This window comes from Diadema setosum, chromosome 14 (genome assembly GCF_964275005.1).
Source record: "Diadema setosum chromosome 14, eeDiaSeto1, whole genome shotgun sequence".
Taxonomy (NCBI): Eukaryota; Metazoa; Echinodermata; class Echinoidea; order Diadematoida; family Diadematidae; genus Diadema; species Diadema setosum.
Genome location: NC_092698.1, coordinates 11,420,860 through 11,447,956, shown reverse-complemented (window position 1 = coordinate 11,447,956; position 27,097 = coordinate 11,420,860). Strand labels below are relative to the sequence as shown.

The following is a 27,097-nucleotide window of genomic DNA, read 5'->3' as shown; positions in this document are numbered from 1 at the left end:
TTCTAGATTCAAATAACAGAGGGGAGAAAGCCGCAAAAGTGATAAAATGGACAGAATTTCACTCTATTAATCTAGGAAATCAATACGAGACGATTATTCAAGAACGAAATATTTTCAATTTTCATAATTTGAAATAGCATTTCAAATTTCTACCATTTTTTGTTAATATTGCTGCTTCTCTGACATTATTTGAATTCGGATTTGACAGAAGATTAATTTTTCTCAATTATTTTTTAACCTTTCTTTATCTTTGGGGGCTATGAAGGCATTTTAGAGATCATAGGTTCATTTTTGCACATTAATTCGTGTTTCGTATTGTGTTAAATGTGTCTTTTGTTCTCATTGTTATTTGGAAGTGCACATATGCATAAATAACAACTTGTTAATTTTTGCAATTGGAAGAGAAAAATGCATGTGTTCACTCATGTGTAAAGTTTCCCTTTTCATTGACCTACCATCATGCAGGTCAATAGCCAATTAGATTATCTTTAACATGGTATATACAGCATAGATATTTAGCTAAATATTCTATGACAAATATTACCTTGAAAAAAGAATTAACTTTCTTTTCTTTTTTACTTTCGGAGTGTATTAAGCTTCCTAGCCGGATATCATGTAAAGAATATTAATTAATTTTGTTACATTTGATGTACTTTTCACTCGGAAATATGAAAACGAATTTAAATTTACCTAATTTTATGTCCTTAATGACCCTATGACCTTTGACGTCGTGATCCCCAAATTGATTTTTTCCCATTTTTCCTTCACTGTGAACACAGAAGAAAATACAGTCATCCCTTCTTGAGTAATTGGGAGATTAAGTTTATTTTATGTACTTTATGACCTCCTTGACCTTCGACCTCATGATCCCAAGATTTCATCCTTTCTTTCTTACTTCATTATGACACACCCTGCAAGTTTGGTGAAAATGAGATCTTCTTTTCTTGAGTTATTGAGAAATGAAGCTTTATTCACATAATTAAGATTAAGCATATAAATTTATCATCACCTATTATAGTATCTGTATTTCCCTATCCTCCGTTTGTATTTCTGTCACAAAAGAAATTAGTGACTGCATTCTGCTTTAAATGACCTAGAGAGCATACTGGCCCTTTATTTCATAATTCACAAATGCTAAATGTTTATGGATTATGCACATGGGTTTGCAGCACGATGTTTCTAATTATTGTTTTTAGAATTGAGCATAGTTATGATAGAAGACTAAAAGAAAATATGAAGTATGAGGCAGCAGACATAAAATCAGAAATTGATTCCATGTCATATGCGAGTAGTATAATTTGAAGAGGTTTGAAAAATTATCTAAATTTAATTTACGTAACAATTTTCGCAAATCAAAACGAAAATATATCTCCTTTCGAATAGTGTTTAATGATCCCCAATAAAAACCTGTACGTTTGTATATCATAACATCACTTCCGTAAATACCGTAAATCCGTAATATAATTTGTATAGGACTGGCCTCGACTAGCCTGCTAGGTATTGCTGATTCGTTTTTACGGACAACTCTTTAACTTCGGACTATTCTATGTTAGTAATCGATGTAATTGTTTAGTAAATGAGTTGCATTTCATTTCATTTCATTTTAAAGCTTATGTATTGTCCTTTACGACGCCTAAGACCTCTGACTTTCAACTTCATGACCCCAATTAAACTTTTTCTCTCTTTTTCATAAACGCACCCTGCAAGTTTGATTGGTGAAAATGCGATCATCCGTTGAGTGTTTGGGAGATAAAGCTTATTTCATTTCCTTTGTGACCCCTATGACCTTTAGCCTTTGACCTCATGACCAAAAATTCCATCGTTTCCTTCTTACCTTATTATTAACACACCCTGCAAATAATGTGAAAATTCATTCATCTGTTCTCGAGATATGTTGAACAAAAACCGACAAACAGACAAACATATGGAACCGAAAATATGACCTCCGCCGGAGGTAACAATGTTTCTATCATTTCGAACATCGTTTCAGTGTACGGTGTACTTTATATGTGCATACACGATGTTTCCATAATCGAGCATTCAGACACAAGAACATGTGGTCACAAGCCACTAAGCTTTAAGTCATATGTCGATTATGAAAAACTGTAGTCGGGCTGGAGGTAGAGGTGGAATGAGGCACTTTCGCTATTGTATTGCGGGTGAATACACATACATCATTAATTGTCCTTTCATTTTTTAAATAAAAAATTCAAGATTACAGTGATCATCCCGATTGTCATATTTATAATTACATGCATTCAAATATCATTTGCATATCAGCTAGAGTCAAGCTTAGAGTGTTAGCTCCGCCAGTACGTACAGTGGGCGGAGGTTATGATTTCGGCTCCGAACGTTTTTGTCTGCTCGTCTGTCTGTCTGTGTACAAGATGACGATTTTCACCAAACTTGCAGTGTGTGTTCATAATGAGGTAAGAAAGAAATGATTAAATTTTGGGTTCATGAGGTCAAAGGTCAAAACGTTAATAAATGTAATGAAATAAGCTTAAACTTCCAATAACTCAAGAACGGATAATCAGATTTTCATCGAACTTGCAGGATGTATTCATAATGAGGTGAGAGAGAAACGTTTCCAATTTAGGGATCATGGGTCGAAGGTTTAGGGGTTATAAAGGACATAAAAAAGCTTAATCGCCTAGTAACTAAAGAACGGATAATGGGATTTCACCAAGGTAGCAGGGTGTGTTTATTATGGAATAAGAGAGAAGCATTAAAATTTAGGGGTCATGAGGTCAAAGGGGTATAAAAGACATAAGTGCTAAATCTCCCTGTAACTCAAGAACCAAACTTGCAGGGTGTGTGTGAAGTAAGAAAGAAATTTTAATTTGAAGGTCATGAGGTAAAATGTTAGAAGTCATAGGGGTCATAACGGATGATGGGATTTTCAGCAAACTTGAAGGATATGTTTATGATAAAGTAAGAAAGAAACAATTACATTTGGGGTCATGAGGTGAAAGGCCAAAGGTCATGGGATCATATAGGACATAGAATACATTTGTCTCCAAGTAACTCAAGAATGGATGATCAGATTTTCACTTAATGCATTGTGTAGATGTGTCTATACCTTTGTGTTTGTGTTGAAGATACTGCCCACGATATTGCGATATTTAGATCACGGATGCTTGGCAGAGCTCTGTTCTCTCAGAGTGCTCTTGTTACTATCGGCTTCGAAGTCGTTAGTATACCTTCATCATTTTGAAGAATTAACTCACTTTTCATCGCTTGATGTGAATTTGCTTCCAAAGCTCAGCCTGTATCTTTGATATAACGGTCTCGTCAGATCCCTCAGAAACTCCTGTACATCAAAATCGGAAGTAACAATAACGCAGACAATGTTAATGAGTATTACATGCCTTTGGTTTTTCAACGGAAAGAATGGTAATAATCTATTCCAGAAATCTATTTAAGGGGGGGGGGAGAGGTATTCACTGATTTTAAAATGCAGAACAGTGAAAGTTCTTTATAAAAATATATAAAGGATAATATTTCGGAAGTTTTGAAAGTTTAGAGACTTGAAATGTTTTGACGACACATCCATAACGGTGACGAGTATGCACTTTATACGAATAGATAATACTTTTATTCATTCGTTCATCGATGGCAAGCAAGTTATGCGAATTATTATCCTCTATTCGTAATAACGTGCTTGTCACGGCATTCAATGTGTCGTGAAAACATGTTAATCATTCAACTTCCACAACTTCCAAAATATTCTATGCCGTAAGGTTGCCATCTTGTCATGATTAAATCAGTGCCTCATTGGTTCGCAATCCTTCAATAAATTGCCTTTTTTTCATGAATTTGATGATGGATTAGTGATTTTGATTGCTTTTTTCCAACCCGGCTCCTTAGGGAAGCTCAACAGGGAAAGCCTGACACTTTGTTTTCTTGTGTTTTGCTTGTTTTATTTGTTTCTCTGTTGTCACTTGTATTGTTTTGCAATTGCAGAATAAATAATAGTAATAATAATAATAATAATAATGGAGAATACTATAAATCCTTAAATTCAAATACATTGTATCCTGAAATTTATGTACAGGGTTCAAGGCTGGGTTGTATGAATTGCTGTAATCATAACCGTCACACCGTCTTTTATCATAAAGACATGTACAATGTTACGACTACAAATTGAGAATTGTAATCCTTTCCACACAACCAAATCACAATACTTTATTTTTGCGTCTATCAAGAGGTAGTAAAAAGCCGTAGCAATGATGTCACTCTGAATGTGTAACGACAACATGAACAAACCGAACTTGAGAGCGGGCAGAGCTGATAGAGCAGGAAACAATGTAGTCATTTCAGTTCATGTGACAGTTCCTCCAAAAACCCATGTCCACGGCTCTTCTCAATTACATGTTCTTATCCGATTTTGCCGGGGGTATGGGCGGCACGTCCTCATCCCCCACTCAGCCCTTCCCAACCCTTAGGTCACTGTTGAGTCCGAATTTATATTTTGTGATTTGTTGGTGTGGCTAATTCGTGACTGACAGCTTCGATACACGTGCTTCCAGTCATTGGCGAGAACGTACCTAACTGGTACGATTACGGTACGATCTTCAAGCTTTATTCAGTATTCAATAATAGATTAAAATGATTAATATCGTCATGTCGTCTCATAAGCATTCAAGTATTGGTGGAGAGATTGGCAATTCACATGCAGGAGTTGTACAATTTTAATATCCTCATCATTGAATCCATACTTTACTTGTGGTTGACATCATTTGGGTTTACACGTACAGATACATACACTAAGAGTGCCACAGTGCTCACTCCGTGATACTGCTGTCCGGAGCTGTCTGGGGGAAAAGTACTCACGAAAGTTCAATCGCGTACACACACTACATACTAAAGGTTTTTCATGTCAAATATCCGCAATATCAGAGCAAGTGTCACATTAGGTAATTAAAATGTCCACTTAGCAAGACCAGTGTTCTATAAGGTAACTAAGATGTCCACAGCCAAGTCAACTAGAATTATCACTGAAGGTGATTAATACCCCCGTCCCTAGTGTTGCTTTATAGTATTTGATGTCGTGAGGGCAATGACGTTAATACCAAGTTTGTGCATTTGTCGAATTGGAAACGGAATAATTTTAGTTTACTGTACACTTACAGAGTTGACACTGAGTATAAAACGTTCAGCAAATAGAAACATGCTTTCCCCCAGCATCACTACACTTAAAGACCATCAAACACACGAAATTTGACCTTCATAGCTTGAATGGTTTATTTTTGATAAAAAAATGAGTGGTTACCATGGCAACACATTTTCCTTAAACTAACAAATTGGTGTCTTGCAAAACTACACTTGTAGATCATGATACATACTAAATTTGACTTTAATTGCTTGAATGATGGAAAAGTTATTCGATCTGCAAGGTTTTGGTAAAATTGTGGTTACCATAACAACGGTTTGTGTGACAAATACAAAAATTATGTGTTCCACATCTATACCTCAGGGCCATAATGCCTACCAAATTTGGTTTCAATTACTTGAAAACTGTGGAAGAAGTTCACTCCACAGGATTAAAAAAAAAAACACGCGGTTACCATGGCAACGCATTGTCCGATACAACGGACATTTTGGAAAACTACACTTAAAGACCATCATACACACCAAATTTCACCTTCATAGATTAAACGGTTCAATTTGATACAAAAATGAGTGGTTACCATGGCAACACATTTTTCTTATATTAACACATTGGTGTCTTGCATAACTACACCTCCCAATCATCATACATACTAAATTTGACCTTAATTGCTTGAGTGATGTGGAAGTTATTCAATCCACAAGGTTTTGGTAAAATTATGGTTACCATGGCAACGCTTTGTCCAACAAACACAAAAATTATGTGTTTCACATCTATGCCTCAAGGCCATAATGCCTACCAAATTTGATTTCAATTGCTTCAAATCTGTGGAAGTTGTTCACTCCACAGGATTTCGAAGAAAACATGCAGTTACCATGGCAACGCTTCGTCAAGTACAAACCCAAAGAGTGTCTTGCATAACTACATCTATAGATCATCATAGATACCAATTTTGAAATTGATTGCTCAAATACTATGGAAGTTATTCAATCCACAAGGTTTTGGTAAAATTATGGTTACCATGGCAACGCATTGTCCAAACAAACACAAAAAACATGTCTTGCACATCTATACCTCAATATCATCATTTACCCCAAGTTTCATTTAAATTGCTTCAAAACTGTAGGAGGAGTTCGCGACGCGAGATTTTGCAACAGACCGACCGACCGCCCGACCAACATCACGCTGATTCCTATATACCCCCTTCACACTATGTGTGGCGGTGGTATAAATATCCACACAATGGAAATTCTTGCGTCATCTCAGGTTAATATCACGTCAATCCCCTACGTGATTCAGATGTCACGTAGTTGATTTTGATATCAGTTGACTCCAAAACACAGCAAAGATGTCTTACTCAAGAATATAAGATGCTGATAAGCATTATCAGGTGAAGACAATGACATCATGCAGAGACAATCTTTCATTACTTTAGCAAAACAAATAAAGTCTTACTCATTGTTCCCTTTTTCTTACAAGAGCACTTTTTATTTTTTTCAGGGGGAACGAAAGGGTGATGAATCATTATTTATATATAGAAAGCTGAAACTTGAGAAACAATTTTGAATTTGCAGTAAAATGACAGGAATATATTCATAAACTTCAACGAAACTGTAGCAAACGTAGTATCATTTTTCAATGAGATGATGCAAAAGAGTTAAGAATCATTCTCATGAAGAGTGATTTCCTGCGTGTTTCTTTTTTTTAACATAAAAAGTGAAAAGCCACAAGCCTGAAAATTTTTGTTAGTAGAAGCTATTGAAAATATTGAAGTCTATTCATAAGATCTACAAAATGTTCGTTCTTTGTAAATTCTTGTCAGTGTACATTCATACAAAGATTTCAAAGAATTTTACTTCTTGTCACGGTAGTCTGGTGTTGATTTATAGTGTGTACACGCAAGAAAATACAGGTTTTCCAAGTCAAATGCTATATCAAGGCAGGTACATTATGGTAATTGATATTTCAACGGGAAAATCAAATGTCCACTTAGCGAGACCAATATCTTAATAGGTAAATAGTAAGTCCATAGCCAAGCGGATCTAAAACAAGAGACCCGGGGGTCACGCGCTCACCTGAGTATCGCAATTTCACCTTCCATGCATTCTTGCACACTCATACCTGAGAACATTGGAAACTTAGGTCTGCATATATGGATCCCCCCTCCTCAACTCCAGGGTGGGGGGGGGGGGGGCAGGCAGCCCTGGATCTGCAATGAACAAACTTGGAACTATATTCATCAATGTACAAACTCATGGTATTAACTTTGCTTTATCATTTCTTGTTCTAGAGTAGAAGATTTTAAATATTCCTTAATGTGGGGGGGGGGGAGCGTGGGCCCCCTTGGGGCCCCCAAGAGGGACATGGTGCCCATTTGAAGGAATTGAGATTCTATACCCCTAGGGATGCTACCTGCTAAGTTTGGTCAAAATTCATCATGAGGTTTTCAAAAAGAAGATGAACATGTACAATTCAGGTCCCATTAGGACCCATCCCAATCCCCTCTCCTGGGTCCCAAAGGGGGGGGGGGGGGGGCACCCCTGATTCCGCCAATCCCATGAACAAACTTGAAACTACAGTCATCAATGTACCAACTCATAGTATTATCTCAGCCCTGTCACTTCTGCTTCTAGAGAAGATTTTTAAAGATTCCTTAATTTTAGGGGGTTTGGGCCCCCAGGGGGCCCCCAGGTGGGCTATGGTGCCCATTTGAACAAATTGAGATCCTATCCCCTAGGGATGCTACCTACCAAGTTTGGTGAAAATCAGACATGGGGATCTCAAAGTGAAGATGAAAATGTACAATTCAGGCCCCTTTAGGACCCCTCCCAACTCCCCCCCCCCCCTGGGTCCTAAGGGGGGCACCCCTCATTCCCCCATGAACAAACTTGAAACTACAGTCATCAATGTACTAACTCATAGTACTAACTAAGCCCTATCACTTCTGGTTGAAGAGAAGAAGATTTCTAAAGATTCCTTAATTTAAGGAGGTTTGGGCCCCCCTGCCCCCCCCCCCCCCCCGCAGGCCGTGGTGCCCATGTGAACAAATTGAGATCCTATCCCCCTAGGGATGCTACCTGCCAAGTTTGGTGAAAATCGGTGATGGGGTTCTCAAGAAGAAGATGAAAATGTAAAAAGTTTACGCACGACAGACGACGGACGACGCACGACGGACGACGCACGACGGACGCCGGACGAAGGACGATCGCAATAGCTCACTTGAGCCTTCGGCTCAGGTGAGCAAAAAGGCTCACTTGATTTTCCTTTCTCTGAAAGGATCTCATATGGACACAACACTAGTTTAAACCTTTGGTGTAACTTTTTTCTTTGAATGTTAGTCAATTATTTGACTTGAACTTAATGCCTTTAAGTCAAAATAGTTTAAAAGTGTGCTTAATTGTTGCGAGCCAGGAATCTCATTTTAATCGGGGAGATCTGTGTTGTAAAAACTCTACTATTGCCCCAACTCCTATACCAATTTTCAGTCTTGTGTATAAAGATTCCTAGTAGTTTTTCCCAAATCCTGAATATATTGTACAAGATATTTTTTGGGAAAAAAAATTAACAAGCACCATTGATACTCGCCTACGATCTTTCTTTTTCAAACTTTTATATAGAGCAATAGCCTTAAATGATTTTTCCACTGAAGCACCCCCCTTTTTTCCTGGTCAGTCGATTCATCCCCAAAGTGGTACGAGAAAATTCCTGCTGCTGAAACCCGGAAGTGGCACCAGAAATATAAACTGTCCCCCTTTCAAAATCGCAGCGCGATCCCTACACTCCCGCATTGCGCCCCGCCTTTACGGAATTCCTAGATCTGCCCCTGATTTCAATTCTAAAAATGCAAAAGCTGTGTGGGAGGGGATACCCCCTCCCACACCCTCCCTCCCCCAACTTCCATCAGTTTAGTACACAGTGATTACTCACACAAGGAACAGTAGCCGAGATACCGGGATTTAGTCATATATATTTATGAATATTTATTTTTCTTAATTTTAATGGGCAAAAAATCCAACAATTTCACCAAAAGTGTGCAAAAGATCGCTTAGTTTCAGGTCTGAAAACGCAAAATTTCTCTCGTTTGGATGGGGTGGGGGACAGATACCCCTTTCTCACACCGTCCCCCATCCCCTCGGTCGCCGCACTTCCTCGCACACGATCTTCCCATCGTGAAAACGAATCGACGTCCCTGCGTAGAATATTTGGAATCGAATGTTATGTGTTTAAATCTTGTGCTTTCTCCGATGTAGCAAGGAGTTTATTTTCCCCCATTATGGGTAATTCGACACGTACGTACCTCGTAGGGGCCTTGAGCCGAAGAGCTCCCAAGCATGTCACGGAAAAAGATAAAAAAGTGCAGCGCCGTACTCCAAGGCGCAGAATTGAACTCGCCACTGAGGTAGCTCATCATATCGAAGACAGTGACGAGTGGAACATCGCCGTTTATAGCTAGAGCAAAAGCGTCGTCGAGCAACTTCACTCTATTCAGAAGGGGAATGACCTATATGATCACCGAGTATATGGGAATGACAACAACAAAATAAACAAAAGTGAACTACCGAATATTGTCAGCCTTAGAAAAAAGAATACAAACCAAGCAAGATACAAAATAGGATACAAATCGGGTCATGAATAGAAAGTGTGTCAGCATACATAATGTACATAAGATCTCTATAACTTGTGAAATATGATGGAACCGCAAAAGCAAAGCTTGTAAACGCAGGTTATAGGAAAAAATACCAATGTAAATTTGCTATGCAATCAATGGAGATAAGACGATAGGACACAAAGTAATAATGACGAAACTATATGAAAGCTAATATCAAAGTACAAAGGGAAGAAGAAATAGAAGAGAAGAAAAAGAAAAAGGGAAAACAAGAACAAAAAGAATAAGAACTGAGTGAAGAAATAGCATATAGATACACAAGTATACGAGCACATAATATCAGTTCATAACGAGTTCAAAATGTAAATACAGGTACTGATGTAGTGGTTTTATAATGGGAGCATAAACCAGAGGTAAATCGATCATACACTGCAGGTTGATCCGCCATACATTGAATGAGGATACTGCAGATAACATATTAAAAAATTCTAATCAGACAGGTTATATTTATTAAGTAACATTGATTTAATGTAAACATATTAGAACATTTGATTAAGTCAGCGGGAAGATCATTCTAGAATTTGGGTCCGGTAAAAACAATTGTTTTCTGAGGAAGGAGTGTGCAAGTACGTGGAAGGTGAAATGAATCTCTTTGTCTTGTGGGGTAAGCATGAACGGCATATTTTTTTTTTTTAAACATGTGGGTAAATACGTCAGGTAACCCGTTAGCTGATAACTGAAACATAAATGTGCCTAAGTTGTATAAAAACAAATCAGCAACCTTAAGGAGTCTGTTTTCAAAGAAGAAATAATTCAGCAGTTGCGATCTTAACAAATTTAATTTGTAGAGGGAGACAAACTGAAGAAACTCACACCTGAAGAAATAATTCGTGTGGCAATAAAAATCGGCTAGATAACTGGACGAACAGCCCGTTTTTGTAGTTTGACAATTTTATCAATGTGTGATTTGACACAATTTCCCCAGGCAAGTATACCGCTGAATATAAATTTTTCAAAATAAACTTACGAAAAAAACGTTTTAGCTTATTTAAAATCCCAGTATTTCTTGAGAGCATGTTAGATAGATAATCTATGTGATATTTCCATTTTAATTCATGGACAATATAAAGACCTAAAAATTTAGACGACTCAACTTGAATCAAACAATCATTATTCATTTTTATATCGCCAGGCAAATGGGTAACAGAGTTACTAAATAACATATAAACAGTTTTGTTTACATTAAGAGACAACTTGTTTGCTTGAATCCACATTTGAACCGACTTTAATTCTCTGTTTACTGCAAGGGTTTTGGGGTTTCGATGTGAAAAGAATATATTAGAATCATCGTCAAAAAGAAGAAAAGATGAAACATTAGATGAATTTTTGAAATCAAAGAATAAACAAAAGTGGGTCTAAGAGGGGTCCTTGAGGGACCCCGCAAGATAGTGTTTTTAAACTGGAACTAAAGCCGTTGATATTGACAAACTGTTTCCTGATGGTTAGGTAGCTCCTGAACCAGTCTAAGGCCCTTCCACGTATCTTATAGTGCGAGAGTTTATATAACAAAATACCGTGATCGATAGTGTCAAAGGCCTTGGACAGGTCCAGGAATATACCAACTGTATAGTGTAGCATGTGTAGCATGGGCTACGGGTGGATTGTCGTAAAGGAATAATTTCATCATAAGGCAGAGAAAATATTTCCAAAAATTATTAAATGCAGTTTCTACATCATTATCAATAGCAAAAACCTCTTCCCAGTTAGCAGTCAACAAATCTCTCCCTGAGTCTATCGATGTTACGTTCAGAAAAATCAATTAAATCAATTTAATCAAGTAAATATTTGAGTCTTAAGACAACAGCTTTTCACAAGAGGAACCGTGGCGTATATCGGGAAATGATCTGATATATCGGATACTATGAAACCAGATGATACAGATGAAATATTGTTAGAAAAAAAAATATTGCTATCAACGTGGATGATGTATCATTCACACGGGTAGGTTTTCTGATTAACGGTATAAGGTATTTGGATAACATCAAATTTAAAAATTCTTGGCAGTGGACATTTTCCTTGTAATAAAGCAAATTCAAATTAAAGTCCCCCATAATAAAAATATTATTTTGATTTTTGGGAAGGCGCTAACAACAAATCGGAAAACGTTTCAAAAAAATCCCGGAAATTGGAAGACGGTGGCTTATAAACTTCACCAACTACAATATTCTTTTGTTTTGATATTTCAATTTCAGTAAAAAATACATTCCAAACTATCACACATTATATTCAGATCCTTCATTATTTGAACCTTCAAATTATTTGTAACAACTAGAAATGTCGCTATGCGACTGGTATGCCTCCGCCATAATGCATGATTCTCCTAATAGGCCTAGATAGTACATGTGGACAATGTGTGATTACATTTTCACAAAATTGGCAAAATATTAAAATGACAAGTTTGTCACAAATGTCTTGAATGTTCACTTTCCTTGACCTAGGTTTAATTGGATGAATAGGAGAGTATGTATTTGGGATTTAAGAACTTTAACTTGACTTTGACCCATTCATACGTTTATGCATTGAGTAATTTTCAAGGTATGGAGGAAAAAAATGCAATTTCTGTATCAAATAGTAAATTGTTACCATTTTCATCTGGCCTTTGACCCTAAAATTCATAATAAAATCACTGTCAGGCAGAACATGCATAAATATGTAGTACGTTTCAAGATAACTTGAGCCACTTCCGAGATATGGAGGAAAAACTTAGTTCAGCACTTTTACTTGATCTTTGACCTTTTGACCTTTGAGGCAAAAACTTTCCAGAGAATCTCTATTAGGTTATACATGCATACACCAAGTGTAAAAAAATAATCCTGCTGGCATTGCATAAACATGAGGGAAAAAGTAAAATTTTGAAGTGTTGCCCTTGACCTTTGACCCCTGACCTTTGACCCCATGAACCCTAAATTCTCTAGATAATCACTGCCAGTCAGTACATGTATATATACTATGTTCCATGAAGATACCTTGAACAATTTCCAAGGTACAGAGAAAAAAAGTGAAGTTTTAATATTTTTCTTGACCTTTGACCTTTGACCTCATGACCCAAACTTTCACCAGAGAATCTTAATCAGGTAATACATGTATACACTAAGTTTTCAAGAAAATAATAGGCATTGCATAGATATGATGGAAATAGTGAAATTTTATGTATTTGACCTTGACCTTTTGACCTTTGACCTTGAGCATGTACACCCAAAAGTTGATAGGCACAACTTCACCCCCTAATACACATACATGCCAAGTTTCATTAGGATACCTCAAAAGGTTTTGATAATTACCCTGTCCACAAAATTCATTACGGACGGACGGAAGGACGAACGGAAGGACGGACGGACAACCCGAAAACATAATGCCTCCGGCACCACTTCGTGGCGGTAGCATAAAAAAAAATGAGGACGGCAAGTTATTTATCAAAGTCTCTGAGACACCAATGACGGAACAATCAGATTTCACCTGATTTAAAAATATTTTCAGCTGATCAATCTTTTTTTAAGACTTCTGATATTATATTGCAGAAGAAGAAGTTCACTCACAGAATTCTTTTGCGTTTGCTCAATCATTTCATTGACGGAATAATAATTAGTGGTGATGTTGTAAGCTAACCGATCATTGGGATCAAAATCAAATCGCAGCTCGGGTGTGGCCGTTTAAAGTGACTGTAAACATACAGGGTTGTCAGTACAATCTGAAGTCTCGGTCACAAATAAGGAGTTGATATTAACCTCTCTTTGTGAATTATGTTACAACTATTGGGGGAGGAAAAGTTGACAGTAAAGAAACTACTACTTTCTAGCGGGACGGAGAAACAAACGAGACATGGTTCCCAGTCGTGTGAAATACGAAAAAACACCTGTTGGGAGGTTTCGATGTACATCGAGTAACATATTGACACTGCAAATACAAGAAAACCATGACATTACTATTCAACGAAGAGACAATTTTGACATAGTCTGCCAGAAACGGAAACACCGTATGAATAACAATTGGGAGATTTCGCTACCAAGTAGCATATAAACATTTCAAAAGGAAGCAGAAAATACCTAACATTGCCATTATGGAAAGAGACATTTAAGATAAGCTGGTGTGAAACGTAAACAGCGAGAAATATCAGTTGGTAGATTTTGATGCCAGGCAACATACTGACGCCAAAGATACAAATTGCCGTTACGAAAACAGATGAGTCATGCGTTAAATCGCACAAATGCATGTGTGAGTGGAATATTTTCAAGAAGAAATGTAAGGAATGCTTCTGAAGCGTGATACACAAGAATGTTCTTCCAGTAAACCAGGTGAGACACAAAAGATTTCTTAATTCTATTAGTTTTCAAGTATACAGAGGAAATAATAATTTAAAAGAAGGTATCAATCTTACGGCACAGACACTATTCACTGAGACGTGTGTATCACTGAAATACAGTGATAACTAGAAATGTCGCTACAGCGACTGGCATGCCTCCGCCATAATGCATGGTTCTCCTAATAGGTCTATAGTACAATGTCTTGACAATGTGTGATGACAGTTTCACACAATTGGCAAAATATTAAAATGACAGGTTTGCCACAAATGTGCTGAATGTTTACTTTCCTAAAACTAGGTTCAAATGGATGAATGATTAAAATGTCAGAGTGCAGGTATTTGGGGAATGGAGGATTTTTACTTGACTTTTGACCCTTTTATAAGTTTATGCATTGAGTAATTTTCAAGGTATGGAGAAAAAGTGTAATTTCAGTATCAAATGGTAAAATAGTATTATCTAAACCTGGCCTTTGACTTTTGACCTCAAAGTTCCAAAGAGAATCAGGCTGTTAGGTAGAACATGCATAAATATGTAAGTTTCATGATGATACCTTGAGTTACTTTCGAGATATGGAGGAAGAAGTGCAATTTAGCACTTTCATTTGACCTTTTGACCATTGACCTTTTGGCAAGAAACTTCCCACAGAATATATATTGGGTAATACATGCATATATCAAGTTTTAAAAAAATCCTTCAGGCATTGCATAAATATAAGGAAAGTAGTGATATTTTGAGGAGTTGACCTTGACCTTTGACCCCCTGACCTTATCACTGCCCATCGGTACATGCATATATACTAAGTTCCATGAAGATACCTTGAACCATTTGCGAGATATGGAGAAAAACATGAAATTTCAACCTTTTGACTTGACCTTTGACCCTTGAACTTTGACCTCGTGACCCAAAACTGGAGAATCCTTATTTGGTAGTTCATATATACACTAAGTTTTAAGAAAATACCTTTAGGGATTGCATGGATATGGGGGAAATAGTGAAATTTTGAGCATGTGACCTTGACCTTTTGACCTTTGACCTTGAGCATGTGCACCTAAAAGTTGATAGGCACAACTTCACCCACTAATACATATACATGGCAAGTTTCATTAAGATATCTCAAACGGTTTTTTAGTTACGCTGTCCACAAAATTGATTACGGACGGAAGGACGGACGGAAGGACGGACGGACAGACGGATGGACGGACGGACGGACGGACGGACGGACGGACAACCCCGTACCTGCCAACATTTCAAGATGAAATATCTTACTCGTGGATTGCAAAAATCTTATTTTATATGCAAACTGAAGTTAAAAATCTTACTTTCGGTCAAATCTTCAGAAAATACACATGAAAGGTATATCTAAATATTTTTTAAAAATCTGATTTCTCTGACAGAAAATCTGATTTTGCTATTTTTTAACGTAAAAAAATCTTACTGAATCTGATAAAATCTTACCAGTTGGCAAGTATGCAACCCGAAAACATAATGCCTCCGGCACCACTTCGTGGCGGAAGCATAAAAACAACAATGCATACAAACACACATGATCAGTCAGGCAATATGTATACAATATCACGTCTTGTGTTGATGTATGATATGTGTGATAAAACCTAAAAGTTTATGCAAATTTACGTTTTTATTACACATATACATAAAAACAAGACGCAATATTGTATCAAGAATGAGAACATATATTACGACACAACGAAGAACATGGGAAAAGGAGGAGCAGAGAAAAATAGGAAGAGAAATCTGTGAACAAGAAAACGTGATACTCAATCACCGTGACAGGTAAAAGTACGTGGGTTAGGCCCTATCGCGTAAACAATTTCATTATCTAATGTTGTATGTGTGAAAATTAAATATTTTCTTTGTTTTAATATCTAAATTTAATATACAGGGTGTCTCAAATAAAACTATACACTTTTGAAATGGCTGCCGAATAAGAAATATATAATTATGGGGGGAAAGGTTTATATGTATGGATAGCTTATGGACTCAACTTTCATATGACACCAAAAGGTCTACAAATAATTCATGCTTGAATGAGCACTACTCACTTTTGTAAAGGGTATGAAAATTAGGCTGCGCAGGAATTAGCCGTTTAAATTTTCGACAGGTGAGTCCGTTGGAGCTTACAAAACTGAAGTTGATATGATAAATTTATCAATTGCGATCTGTTTGGGTTTGCTGAGTGAGTTTTATGGTTTATTAAACCAAACTTTTATGCCTGAGTAAACCGCAGTTACATTTATTTTATTGTAGCATTGTAAATTTTCCTGGTAGACTCAGTGGTGTGTTCATGTGAGTAAGGATGAGGTGATGGTACATGTTGCAATTTCCATGTTACACACTCTTATTTTTTACATCTGTGACTTGAATGAAAACCTTCGCCCCACATTGCAGTTATTTTCAGATTAGTAGAATAGCTCATTGATTGGGGATTATGTAAATTCATTATTCAAATACATTTTGTTGAAAATTTTGCTGACTCACATGAACACACCACTGTGTCTACCAGGGAAATTTGCAATGCTATAATAACATAAATGAAACTGCGGTTTACTCAGGCATAAAAGTTAGGTTAATAAACCATAAAATTCACTCAGCAAACCCAAACTGATCGCAATTGATCATAAGTTTATCATATCAGCTTCAGTTTTGTAAGCTCCAACGGACTCTCCTGTCGCAAATAAGGCTAATTCCTGCGCAGCCTAATTTTCATGCCCTTTACAAAAGGGAGCACTCCTCATTCAAGCATGAATTATTTGTAACTTTTTGGTGTCATATGAAAGTTGAGTCCATAAGCTATCCATACATATAAACTTTTTTCCCCAGAATCATATATTTCTTATTCGGCAGCCATTTCAAAAGTGTATAGTTTCATTTGAGACACCCTGTATTTAGAAGACACTTTTAAACTGTTGTATGAGCTATTCCAAAATATGGGTGCAGTATAAACAAATGTATACTTCATGTGTACAATACTCATTAAGGGGAGATGGAACTCACTGGATCGTCGCATCGGATAGTTGTGTGATTATTTCGATGAAATTTCGATAAAACATTTTGTACAGATAATTACAATAGAACTAAACATAAATTTACCAAATTTAAATGAATACAAATCTTTTATTTTCATAGTTTTATGTACAGAAACAAAGCTTCACTTTATGTGCTCGGGTATTTAAGAACAATTCCGAGCGCCATCTTTTGCAATAAAATGAGTTCGTCTTGTAACGCAATACAGGTATCGTCCCAAGCAAAGGATTCCATTATGTAGATACGCCATACGGTAATTAAGCTGGTATCTCACTGAGCGGCGAACGTTTGTGATCGTAGCGAATTTGAGATTCGCCAACTTTTCTGACGAATGTTTGCAAAAAATTAAAGTTCGCTTCTGCCATTAGCGACAGTTAGCGACTTTAAGCGATGTTTAGCGACAATTAGCAGCACTTGAGAGAGTGTTGGCGAAAGACTTTGCGAAACACAGGTGGCGATTTTTGGCGACTGTTAGCAAATGTTAGCGACTGTTTTGCAAATATTAGCAACTGTTTGCAAATCTCTTGCGACAATTTGTGAACATTTTGGGACCTGGAAAAGTACCAGGCGATTATGTATAGTCAGACCCATAAAACGAACGTACAACCTTCCACTGCATTCAGATCTCTTGTGACCACCGTTCAAGATGGATTTCCAGAATATGGAAGTGAATTTCTGCCAAGAAGAGGCTCAACGTGCTGCTATCCTTGAAGAGCCCCTTTGCCTGGCTGCTGCTACAGCTATCATGCAGTTAAGAGAAAGAAGATGAAGAAAACAAGAAAGGAAGAAGAAGAGAAAGACTTTTTGGATCAGAGAGTGGTTGTTGCAGAGGACAGACTTTGGTCAATATGAAAAGCTTTTGCAGAAATTACATGATAGAAATGTCAAGAGCTTCAAGAACTTTCTTAGATTGGAACCTTGCCTGTTTCAGGAGCTTTTAGGAACCATATGGTTACTTGTTCGCTAACAGTGGCGAATCAAATAAAAATGTTAGCGACACCGTATTACAACCGTTCGCGAATTCTTACGAGTTCTTTGCGTATGTTTGCAACAGTTAGCGAAAATACAAATTCGCCACAATAAAAACCGTTTGAGAACTTTCTTGCAACTGTTAACGAACCTTTTGCAACCATTTACGAACCCTGGCGAAATCCAAAATTCGCTACGTTCGCAAACGTTCGCCGCTCAGTGAGATACCCCCTTAAGGGTGCACGTCACGAGACCGACACCCACGAGTCATACAGCCCATGAGTCTTACAGCCCACGAGTTATAAAGCTCTCGAGTCATACAGTCCATGAGTTCGACACTAAGCTTACAAGGCCCATGAGACCGACACATTAAGCCCCGTGTTACATCTGTCGAACTCGTGGGCTGTTTTTACGGTTACAGCCCGTTATTCCGAAGGTTATTTAATCCGAAGGTTATTTAATCCGAAGGTTCGTTATTCAGAAGATTCGTTATTCCGAAGGTTCGTTAATCCGAAAATAAAATAAGATTCTTTATTCCGAAGGTTCGTTAATCCGAAAACGAAATAAGGTTTGTTAATCCAAAAATGTAATAGGGTTCGTAATTCCGAAGGTTCGTTAAACCGAAAATGAAATAAGGCTAGTTACTCTGAAGGTTCGTTGATCCGAAAATAAAATAAGGTTTGTTATTCCGAAGGTTCGTTAATCCGAAAATGAAATAAGATTCGTTAGTCCGAAAATGAAGGTTCGTAAATCCGAAAATAAAATGAGGCTCTTAAAATTCGGAAAATAGAGTAAAATTCTGGTTGTGACAAAATATGGTGTTGTACATGATTGTAATTACTGTCTTATGCGTTAGTTGATAGGGTGCGCATATGCGTGAGTGTGTGTATTGAGGTCAAGTACAGAACCTTTAAAATTACTGTTTAAATGCCCATCTTATCCGCTCTCACCCCCATTATCGTCGCCTTATAGCCTCACGTTTATCGGTAGTCTAAAATTCATTATCATCATCATAACATCAGGAGAGGCATGTTCACTCATACTCTCTTTGGACACATAAACACATTATGAACACACACAATAGAGTAAACAGGCACACACAACCACACGCAATTCCATACAAACTTTTATCGGCGACGTATAGAATGCCGTCGTAATTTGTAATTTCATTTGTACATGTATACTGACGATGAACGTAGAGGTATTTTCTCCTCCGGAGGATGAGCTCGCCCCCTCCCACTCCTTCACTTCCCCATCATTGTCAGGATAATACATTCATTATTTGAAATAATTACCATATTCTGCGACTCTAACATGTCTCAAGCAGGAAAAAAAAAAAATCACACATGCGTGGACTTAAAAATACCGATCAGTCACTACAGGTAAGAAATTATTTTTGCTTGAATTCAATGAGAAGTTAAATGCAGTTCTCCACTTTTTTGTGTGACATGACATATGGAATTCATGTCGTTACGGTAACTGACAAAATGTAAGCCAGTGCTTTGTATCATTTCTAGCTCTCGTAAAGTTAAGTAAATTGGGTTTTACACTCCATTATGATAGCCTTTGCCATGACACCAGTTGTATTACGTATTACCAAAAGAAACTGCAACTTTTTTGAGTTTGCAAAACCCGATTTTGGACACATATTTAGATGCGCTGTTTGGATCTTCAAGTTACGGTACCCATTGTTAGAATCGAAAAAAAAACAACCGAGTTGTGAGTTTGCATGCATTTCACTTTCTTTAAACATATGATCTTTTTTTTTTTTTTTTTTTTGGGGGGGGGGGGGCACCGCGGTCACCATCTTAAAACAAAGAGAAGGCATTCAAAATTAAAGGGATGGTATAGTATTGGCTGAGATGGGGCGTCAGGTTTCCAACTTTTTTTGTAAGATAATGAGAAACTTCTTATGAAATATTAAAGAGCATGTAGTTCTACGAGGAATTCAAAGTTTATTCGATGTAAATTGCTTTTGAAATGGCCGAGATATTCAAAACAATGGGATCCTAATAAAACGTTGGACTCACCTTTTGTTTGACCCAGTGTTTTATTTTGTTTTTGGATATCTCGGCCATTTAAACCGATTTTAATACAATACACTTGGAATTTATTTTTGAATTGTATTCTTTTTAAATTTCACAGGTGATTTCTAATTATCTTGCAAAAAGTTAAGATTTTAATCTGTCATCTCAACCAAAACTATACTATCCCTTTAAGAATACCTCGCCTGTATGACATAAATCTCTTTATAAGACACTAATACCCCAGAGGATCGATAGGCACCCCCACATAACCTACATACACACAGACACAAAATAAAAAGGGGACTAACTGCAAGCACCTCACAAAAAAAAAACCAAAACACGCCCCGTCATTGGACATTGGTACAATTTATTAAAAAACAAACAAACAAACAAACAAACAAGCAAACAAACAAACACGTATTGATGTTGGCGATTATATTGGTCGTTATCATATATAATGGATATGATACCGAGTGCTGAAAAATAACCATTATGAAGGTGGACGATGTGAGATCATAATTACACGGAGCCGCTGCATTTCGAATATAACGACTACAGTATGGGGAAGGTGGGGCATAATGAAGCACTTAATTTCAAACTTGCAATATGACGTCGTTACTGTTATTATCATTAAAAATGTGAGGGTGTCTGAAAATAGGCTGTAGAAAAAATAACACAGTCCCCTACGCTCTAAATCCAGTCGCTCAGGTAAATAAGATTGTTCAGACTGAATTAAAATCAAGATTCTTGATCTACGCCACTTCTTCACGCAACACGACGTGCCTTACCTGAAGATTTATGCACGTGTATCAGCCTCCTCTGAGACAATATCGAATTTTCATTGCGTAATATTCAAGCAGTTTTATACTTAGTTGATTAGTTGATTACGACAACGTATTTTGTCATTACAATGAGTTTATTTCATTTTCGGAATTACGAACCTCATGTCATTTTCGGATTAACGAGCCTTATTTCGTTTTCGGATTAACGAACCTTCGGAATAACGGACCCTATTTCATTTTCGGATCAACGAACCTTAGGAATAACGAACCTTATCATATTTTCGGATGAATGAACCTTCGGAATAACGAACCTTATCATATATTCGGATTAACGAACCTTCGGAATAACGGACCCTATTTTATTTTCGGATCAGCGAACCTTCGGAATAACGAACCTTCGAAATAGCGAGCCTTATTTCATTTTCGGATTAACGAACCTTCGGAATAACGAACCATATTTCATTTTCGGATTAACGAACCTTCGGAATAACGAACCCTAGATCATTTTCGGATTAACGGGCCTTCGGAATAGCAAACCCTATTTTATTTTCGGATCAACGAACCTTCGGAGTAACGAACCTTCGGAATAACGCCACAAATGTTCGGATTAACGAACCCTTTTTCATTTTCGGATTAACGAACCTCTAGGTATAGGGAATTTGCGTGTTTCGGATCAGCGAACCTTCGGAATAACGAACCTTCGGAATAACGAACAGCACCCGTTTTGGTCTAGTGTCGAACTCATGGGCTTTATATGTCTAGTGTCATACTCATGGGCTGTATGACTCGTGAGCTGTATGACTCATGGACCTGTTTTCAATGTCGAACTCGTGGGCTGTTTGACTCGTGGGTATCGGTCTCGTGGAATGACCCGGTAATAACATTAAACTTGAGTAAGCTTTAGTAATGCATATGAAAGAAGACAATATTTTTACCTATTCATTACACACACACTCACTGCAAAATGGTTCTCCACTAATATTATTGATATGGCACTTTCATGAAAGCTTGTTGTCAATACAGACAATTAAGATGTAGTGAAAAAGGGAGTAATATCAAATGCAATTTTGTCCTGCAGTCTATCCAAGGAGTTGCTGAAAGCATTACATTGTATTTTGTCATTCTAATATTTAATGACAATATATTTGCGTAAATCTATTGCGTATCATTTGGTAATGCATCACCTAAGGGGGTATCTCACCGGGCTTGAAACTAGTTCGCGACTCCAGATTTTGCTAGTTGCAGAGACATCTCTGCGACGTCTCCGAGACGTCTCCTGAAAATTACAGATCCTCCGAGGAGTCGAAAAAGAAATGTAAACATTTTCGATTTTTTTGAGACTTTTTCCAGTCTCCGAGACGTCTCCATCAGTTGCGGAGACATCGCGGAGACTAATTATATCCGCGACTGCTGAGACGTCTCCGCGATGTCTCCGCGATGTCTCCGAGACGTCTCAGAGACGTCGCCGAGACTTGCTGGAGACCAGAAAAACTGGGGAGAGGTCGCGGAGACGTTACCGCGACTCTATAAGCTGTTTGACCTACTTTCGAAACCACGTGACCCATCTGTGTGCTGATATACTGCCTAGATCAAGTCAGGTGATCCTGCAACGGCTCCATCATATTTGAAACTTTTTGACACCTGCCATTACTCGTCTCAGAGACGTCTCCTTGGTGAGACCGCAAGCCATTTTTATGTTGGAGACGTCTCCGCGACTGCTGCGACTGATAAGTTGGAGACGTCGCAAAGACGTCTCCTTTGGTGAGATACGGCCATAAGCTAGTATCTCACCACGAATCTCAATCATGAATATGGCAATGAGCCCAGCAAACTTATTTGTTGAAAACCATATTCAACTGTTTCATTTGGGAATCACACCCGTGGGCGTGCACATACATCTGTTATAGATTTACTCATGAACCACTGCACGACTTTTCCACGTGTGCGGTAAAACAACAATTTAAAGAGACGTATATCGTGGTTAATTATTTATTGTGTCAAAAGCCCTGTTGGAAAAGTCCAGGAAGATGCCTATTGTACCGTATGTCCCCCAAAAATTACAACGGGACCCTCCGCAACGATAACTTGAAAAATAGGGAATCAATCCAAATACAATTTCAGGGTATGAAGCTATAATTCCTTGCCCACATCTTACAGAAAACCCCATTCGCTTTGCTTCAGTGGTCAAAGAGAAATGAGGAATTTTGTAGAGCATGTCAGGAATCACTTCCCTCTAAATTCTGTCTATTGTGTTTACACATTAATGTGCAGTTCCAAGAGCATTTAAGCGCTAAACTTGAAAGAATCAGACTCATGACATGCTTCACAACAATCCACATTTCTCAGTGACCGCTTAGCCAAATTGAATGGGGTTTTCTGCAAAATAGAGCCAAGATGATCTTAAGACCATGATGTAGCATTTGGACAGGTTAATATTTAATATTGCGTGTTATCAATGCGAAAATCCGATTGTAATTTTTTTTGGGGGACATACTGTATGAGAAAATGAATCCGGTGCATATTCGAATTTCTCAACAAAGATATGAAGCGTATGAGTTGGGTGGTAATTTTCTTCAAATCCAGATTAGAACTTTGACAACAAATTACAAATTTTAACAGTTCCGGTATATATTATTCTTTGATTTGATTTTATCATATTTCTGTATTTCTTGTATAATTTTTCGTACAAGAATATAACAGAAATCCAATTGAACAAAGCTCCCGAGTGATAGCCTGAACAGTGAATAACATGGATTCAATTCAGTCAATTCATTCAATTCAAACTTTATTTTCACTCTTTCTCACGAGAATGTACAAAAAATATGTCAAATTTGACAAGCATTATGTCGAAAGATACACAGGCAGCAAAGAATAGCAAAACATGTTCATGTCTATGATCGGTATACAAGTAGAAGCGTGATATGTACATATTTATGCATTCTCAAAAAATGGAGATACCCTCTCAAAAGACTGTGCTTGAACTATTGAGGTACCTCAGAGAGAAGGTAGAAAGAAGGATGAAGAGCTTACAACTACAAAGAGTGAGGGAAAATGAGAAAATAGACAGAAACTAGAAATATTGCTATGGCCACTGGCGTACCTCCGCCATAATGTATGATTCTTTTATAGGTCTATAGTACAATGTCTTGACGATATGTGACCAGAGTTTCACATAATTGGCAAAAAATAAATAAATAAATAAAGAAAGAAAATGATATGCTAGTCACAAATGCAATAATTGTTCACTTTTCTTGAAGTTGGTTTAATTGGATCAATGGTTATATTGTTTAAGAAGACAAGTATTTGCTGATTTGAGGATTTTTACTTGACCCTTTTCTAAGTTTATGAATTGAGTAATCCCGAAGGTATTGAGAAAAGTGTAATTTCAGCATTAGATAGTAAAATTGTAGCATTCTAACCTGACCTTTGACCCTTGACCTTTAATCCCATGACTCTTACGTTATCCACTGTCAGGCAGTATATGCATAGGTATGTACTAGATTTCATGATGATACCTTGAGCCACTTCGGAGATATGGAGGAAGAAGTGAAATTTAGCATTTTCTCTTGACTTTTGACCTTTGATCTTTTGGCCAAAACCTTTCCCAGAGAATATTTATGGAGTATTACATGCATACACTAAGTTTCAAGAAAATATCTTCAGGCATTGCATAGAAATGAGGAAAATAGTGACTTTTTGAGGAGTTGACATGGCCTTTACCTTTTACCCCATGACCCCCAAATTCCCAAGAGAATTACTGTCACGTAGTACATGCATACGTACTATAAGTTCCATGGAGAAACCTTGGTCCATTTCCGAGATATGGAGAAAAAAAAAACTAGAATCTTAGCATTTTCACTGGACCTTTGACTTTGACGCCATGGCCAAAAATTTTCTTTAGAGAAATATATACAATAATTTTCAAGAAAATACCTTCAGGCATATAATAGATATGGCGCGGAACTAGTGAGATTTTGAGCATTTATTTTGTGAAGGTCAAATGCTCAAAAATTTTCCCCATATCTATGCAATGCCTGAATGTTTTTCTTGAAAACCTAGTGTATACATGTACACCGTACTACCAAATAAAGATTCTCCAGAGAGATTTTTGGGTCATAAGGTCAAAGGTCAAAGGTCAAAGGAAATTGTCAAAATTTCACTTTTTTTCTCCATATCTCGCAAATGGTTCAAGGTATCATCATAGAACTTAGTACATATGCATGCACTGACTGGCAGTGATATTCTATTGGGAGTCATGGGTCAAAGGTCGAGGTCAACTCCTCAAAATTTCACTTTTTCCCTCATATTTATTAAAGGCTTACAGGATTTTTCTTGAAACTTTAATATATACATGTAATACACTATAGAGAATCTCTGGAAAGTTTCTTGCCAAACGGTCAAAGGTCAAAGGTCAAGTGAAAGAGCTAAATTTCACTTCTTCCTCCATATCTCAAAAGTTACTCAAGGTATCATCATGAAACTTAGTAGTAGCTTTATGCATGTTCTACCTGACAGTGATTCTCTTGGGAACCCAAGACCAGGTTAAAATGCTAAAATTTTACTCTTTAATACTGAAATTACACCTTTCCTCCACACATACCTTGAAAATTGCTCAATGCATAAACTTATAAAAGGGTCAAAAGTCAAGGAAAGATCCTCAAATCGTCAATATAGTAAACCTATATAGTTCAAGGAAAGTGAACATTCAACGCATTTCTGACAAACCTGTCATTATAATATTTTGCAAATAATGTGAAATTGTCATCACACATCACACATAGTGACATTTCTAGTTTATTCCTAGCACTAAGTAAGGGGTGATTGACATTTTATCTGGTTTGACAATATAAAATAGTGCCGGTTATTGTGAAAGTTGTATCATTTGCTGTTGGGCATTTCTGCGCCGACGGAGTGTATATTCATTGACGAAAAGGATGTGTTTGCTGCAGGTGTCAACAACCATTCGCCCTTTTGACAAAGAGACGCAGTAATGAAAAAGCGGACAAAACAGAATTTGATGCAGCTAATTAGCAGTCATCATAGTTTATGGTATATATAGCTGAACAAAGACGCAATCTCTGCTCTCTCCCTCTTTCCTAGAAAAGATATTTGTATATCTTTTTTATTCACATCGTTGAAAGGATGTACACAAACGTACATAAAGAACGCACTGCCATTAATTCTACGGAAATTTGAAATGAGTGGCCAGAACTTTGTCCAACATGCGTTACTTTGTTCAAGATATGAGAACGACTGCCTAACAAGAGTAAAGAAGTACAGGCATTGCGTCAACTGTTATCAATAATGATTACCAATAATTGGCGTCGTCGGGATCCATTTGCCTGTGTACCCAAGAGTTACCTTCTGCTAAATAAAGGGGTGCTGTTCGTTATTCCGAAGGTTCGTTAATCCGAAACACACAAATTCCCTATACCTAGAGGTTCTTAATCCGAAAATGAAAAAGGGTTCGTTAATCCGAACATTTATTTGTGGCGTTATTCCGAAGGTTCGTTAATCCGAAAATTAAATAGGGTTCGCTATTCCGAAGGCTCGTTTATCCGAAAATGAAATAGGGTTCGTTATTCCGAAGGTTCGTTAATCCGAAAATGAAATAGGGTTTGTTGTTCCGAAGGTTCGTTGATCCGAAATGAAATAGGGTCCGTAACGAACCTTTGGAATAACGAGCTTTATGTCATTTTCGGATTAACGAACCTTCGGAATAACGAACCTTATTTCATTTTCGGATTAATGAACCTTCGGAATAACAAACCCTATCACATTTTCGGATTAGCGTACCTTCGGAATAACGAATCTTCGGAATAACGAACCTTCGGAATAACGAACCTTCGGAATAACGAACTGTAACCGGTTCTATGAAAATCAGAGCAAACTAAATCGTGCAATATCTAACCCTTTGATTGGCGTATGAGCAAAGACGAGGCCGGGCTCTGTCAGGAAATATTTTTTCCCAATTCATGTGTTTCGTAACACACTTTGTCCATTCACCTCTTGGTATACAGGAACAAGATAAATGCACATACCGTGTGGTCTGTATTAAGTTGCCTGGCGATCTTAACCCAATTCGTTGTATCGTAGTTGACGCGAAAGAACCCGATGCCGTTGATATTTGCAAGATACCAGTCATCCGTGCTAACACTTGTATCCATCTTGAATTCATCTGCGGTTGCCGTGCCGTG

The 27,097-nt window shown here is 37.4% G+C and overlaps 1 protein-coding gene across 1 annotated transcript in view; it reads right to left on the bottom strand.

Annotated features, from left to right (window-relative positions):
* LOC140238364 (aminopeptidase N-like) overlaps window positions 1-27,097 on the bottom strand; it is a 129,448-nt gene that overhangs the window by 37,141 nt on the left and 65,210 nt on the right. Inside the window, exons 10-12 of the mRNA XM_072318296.1 lie at window positions 26,942-27,078; window positions 9,411-9,614; window positions 3,231-3,313 (exon numbers count right to left, since the gene is read on the bottom strand). Coding sequence (XP_072174397.1) covers window positions 3,231-3,313; window positions 9,411-9,614; window positions 26,942-27,078 — 424 coding nt within the window. The remainder of the gene's footprint in view (window positions 1-3,230; window positions 3,314-9,410; window positions 9,615-26,941; window positions 27,079-27,097) is intronic.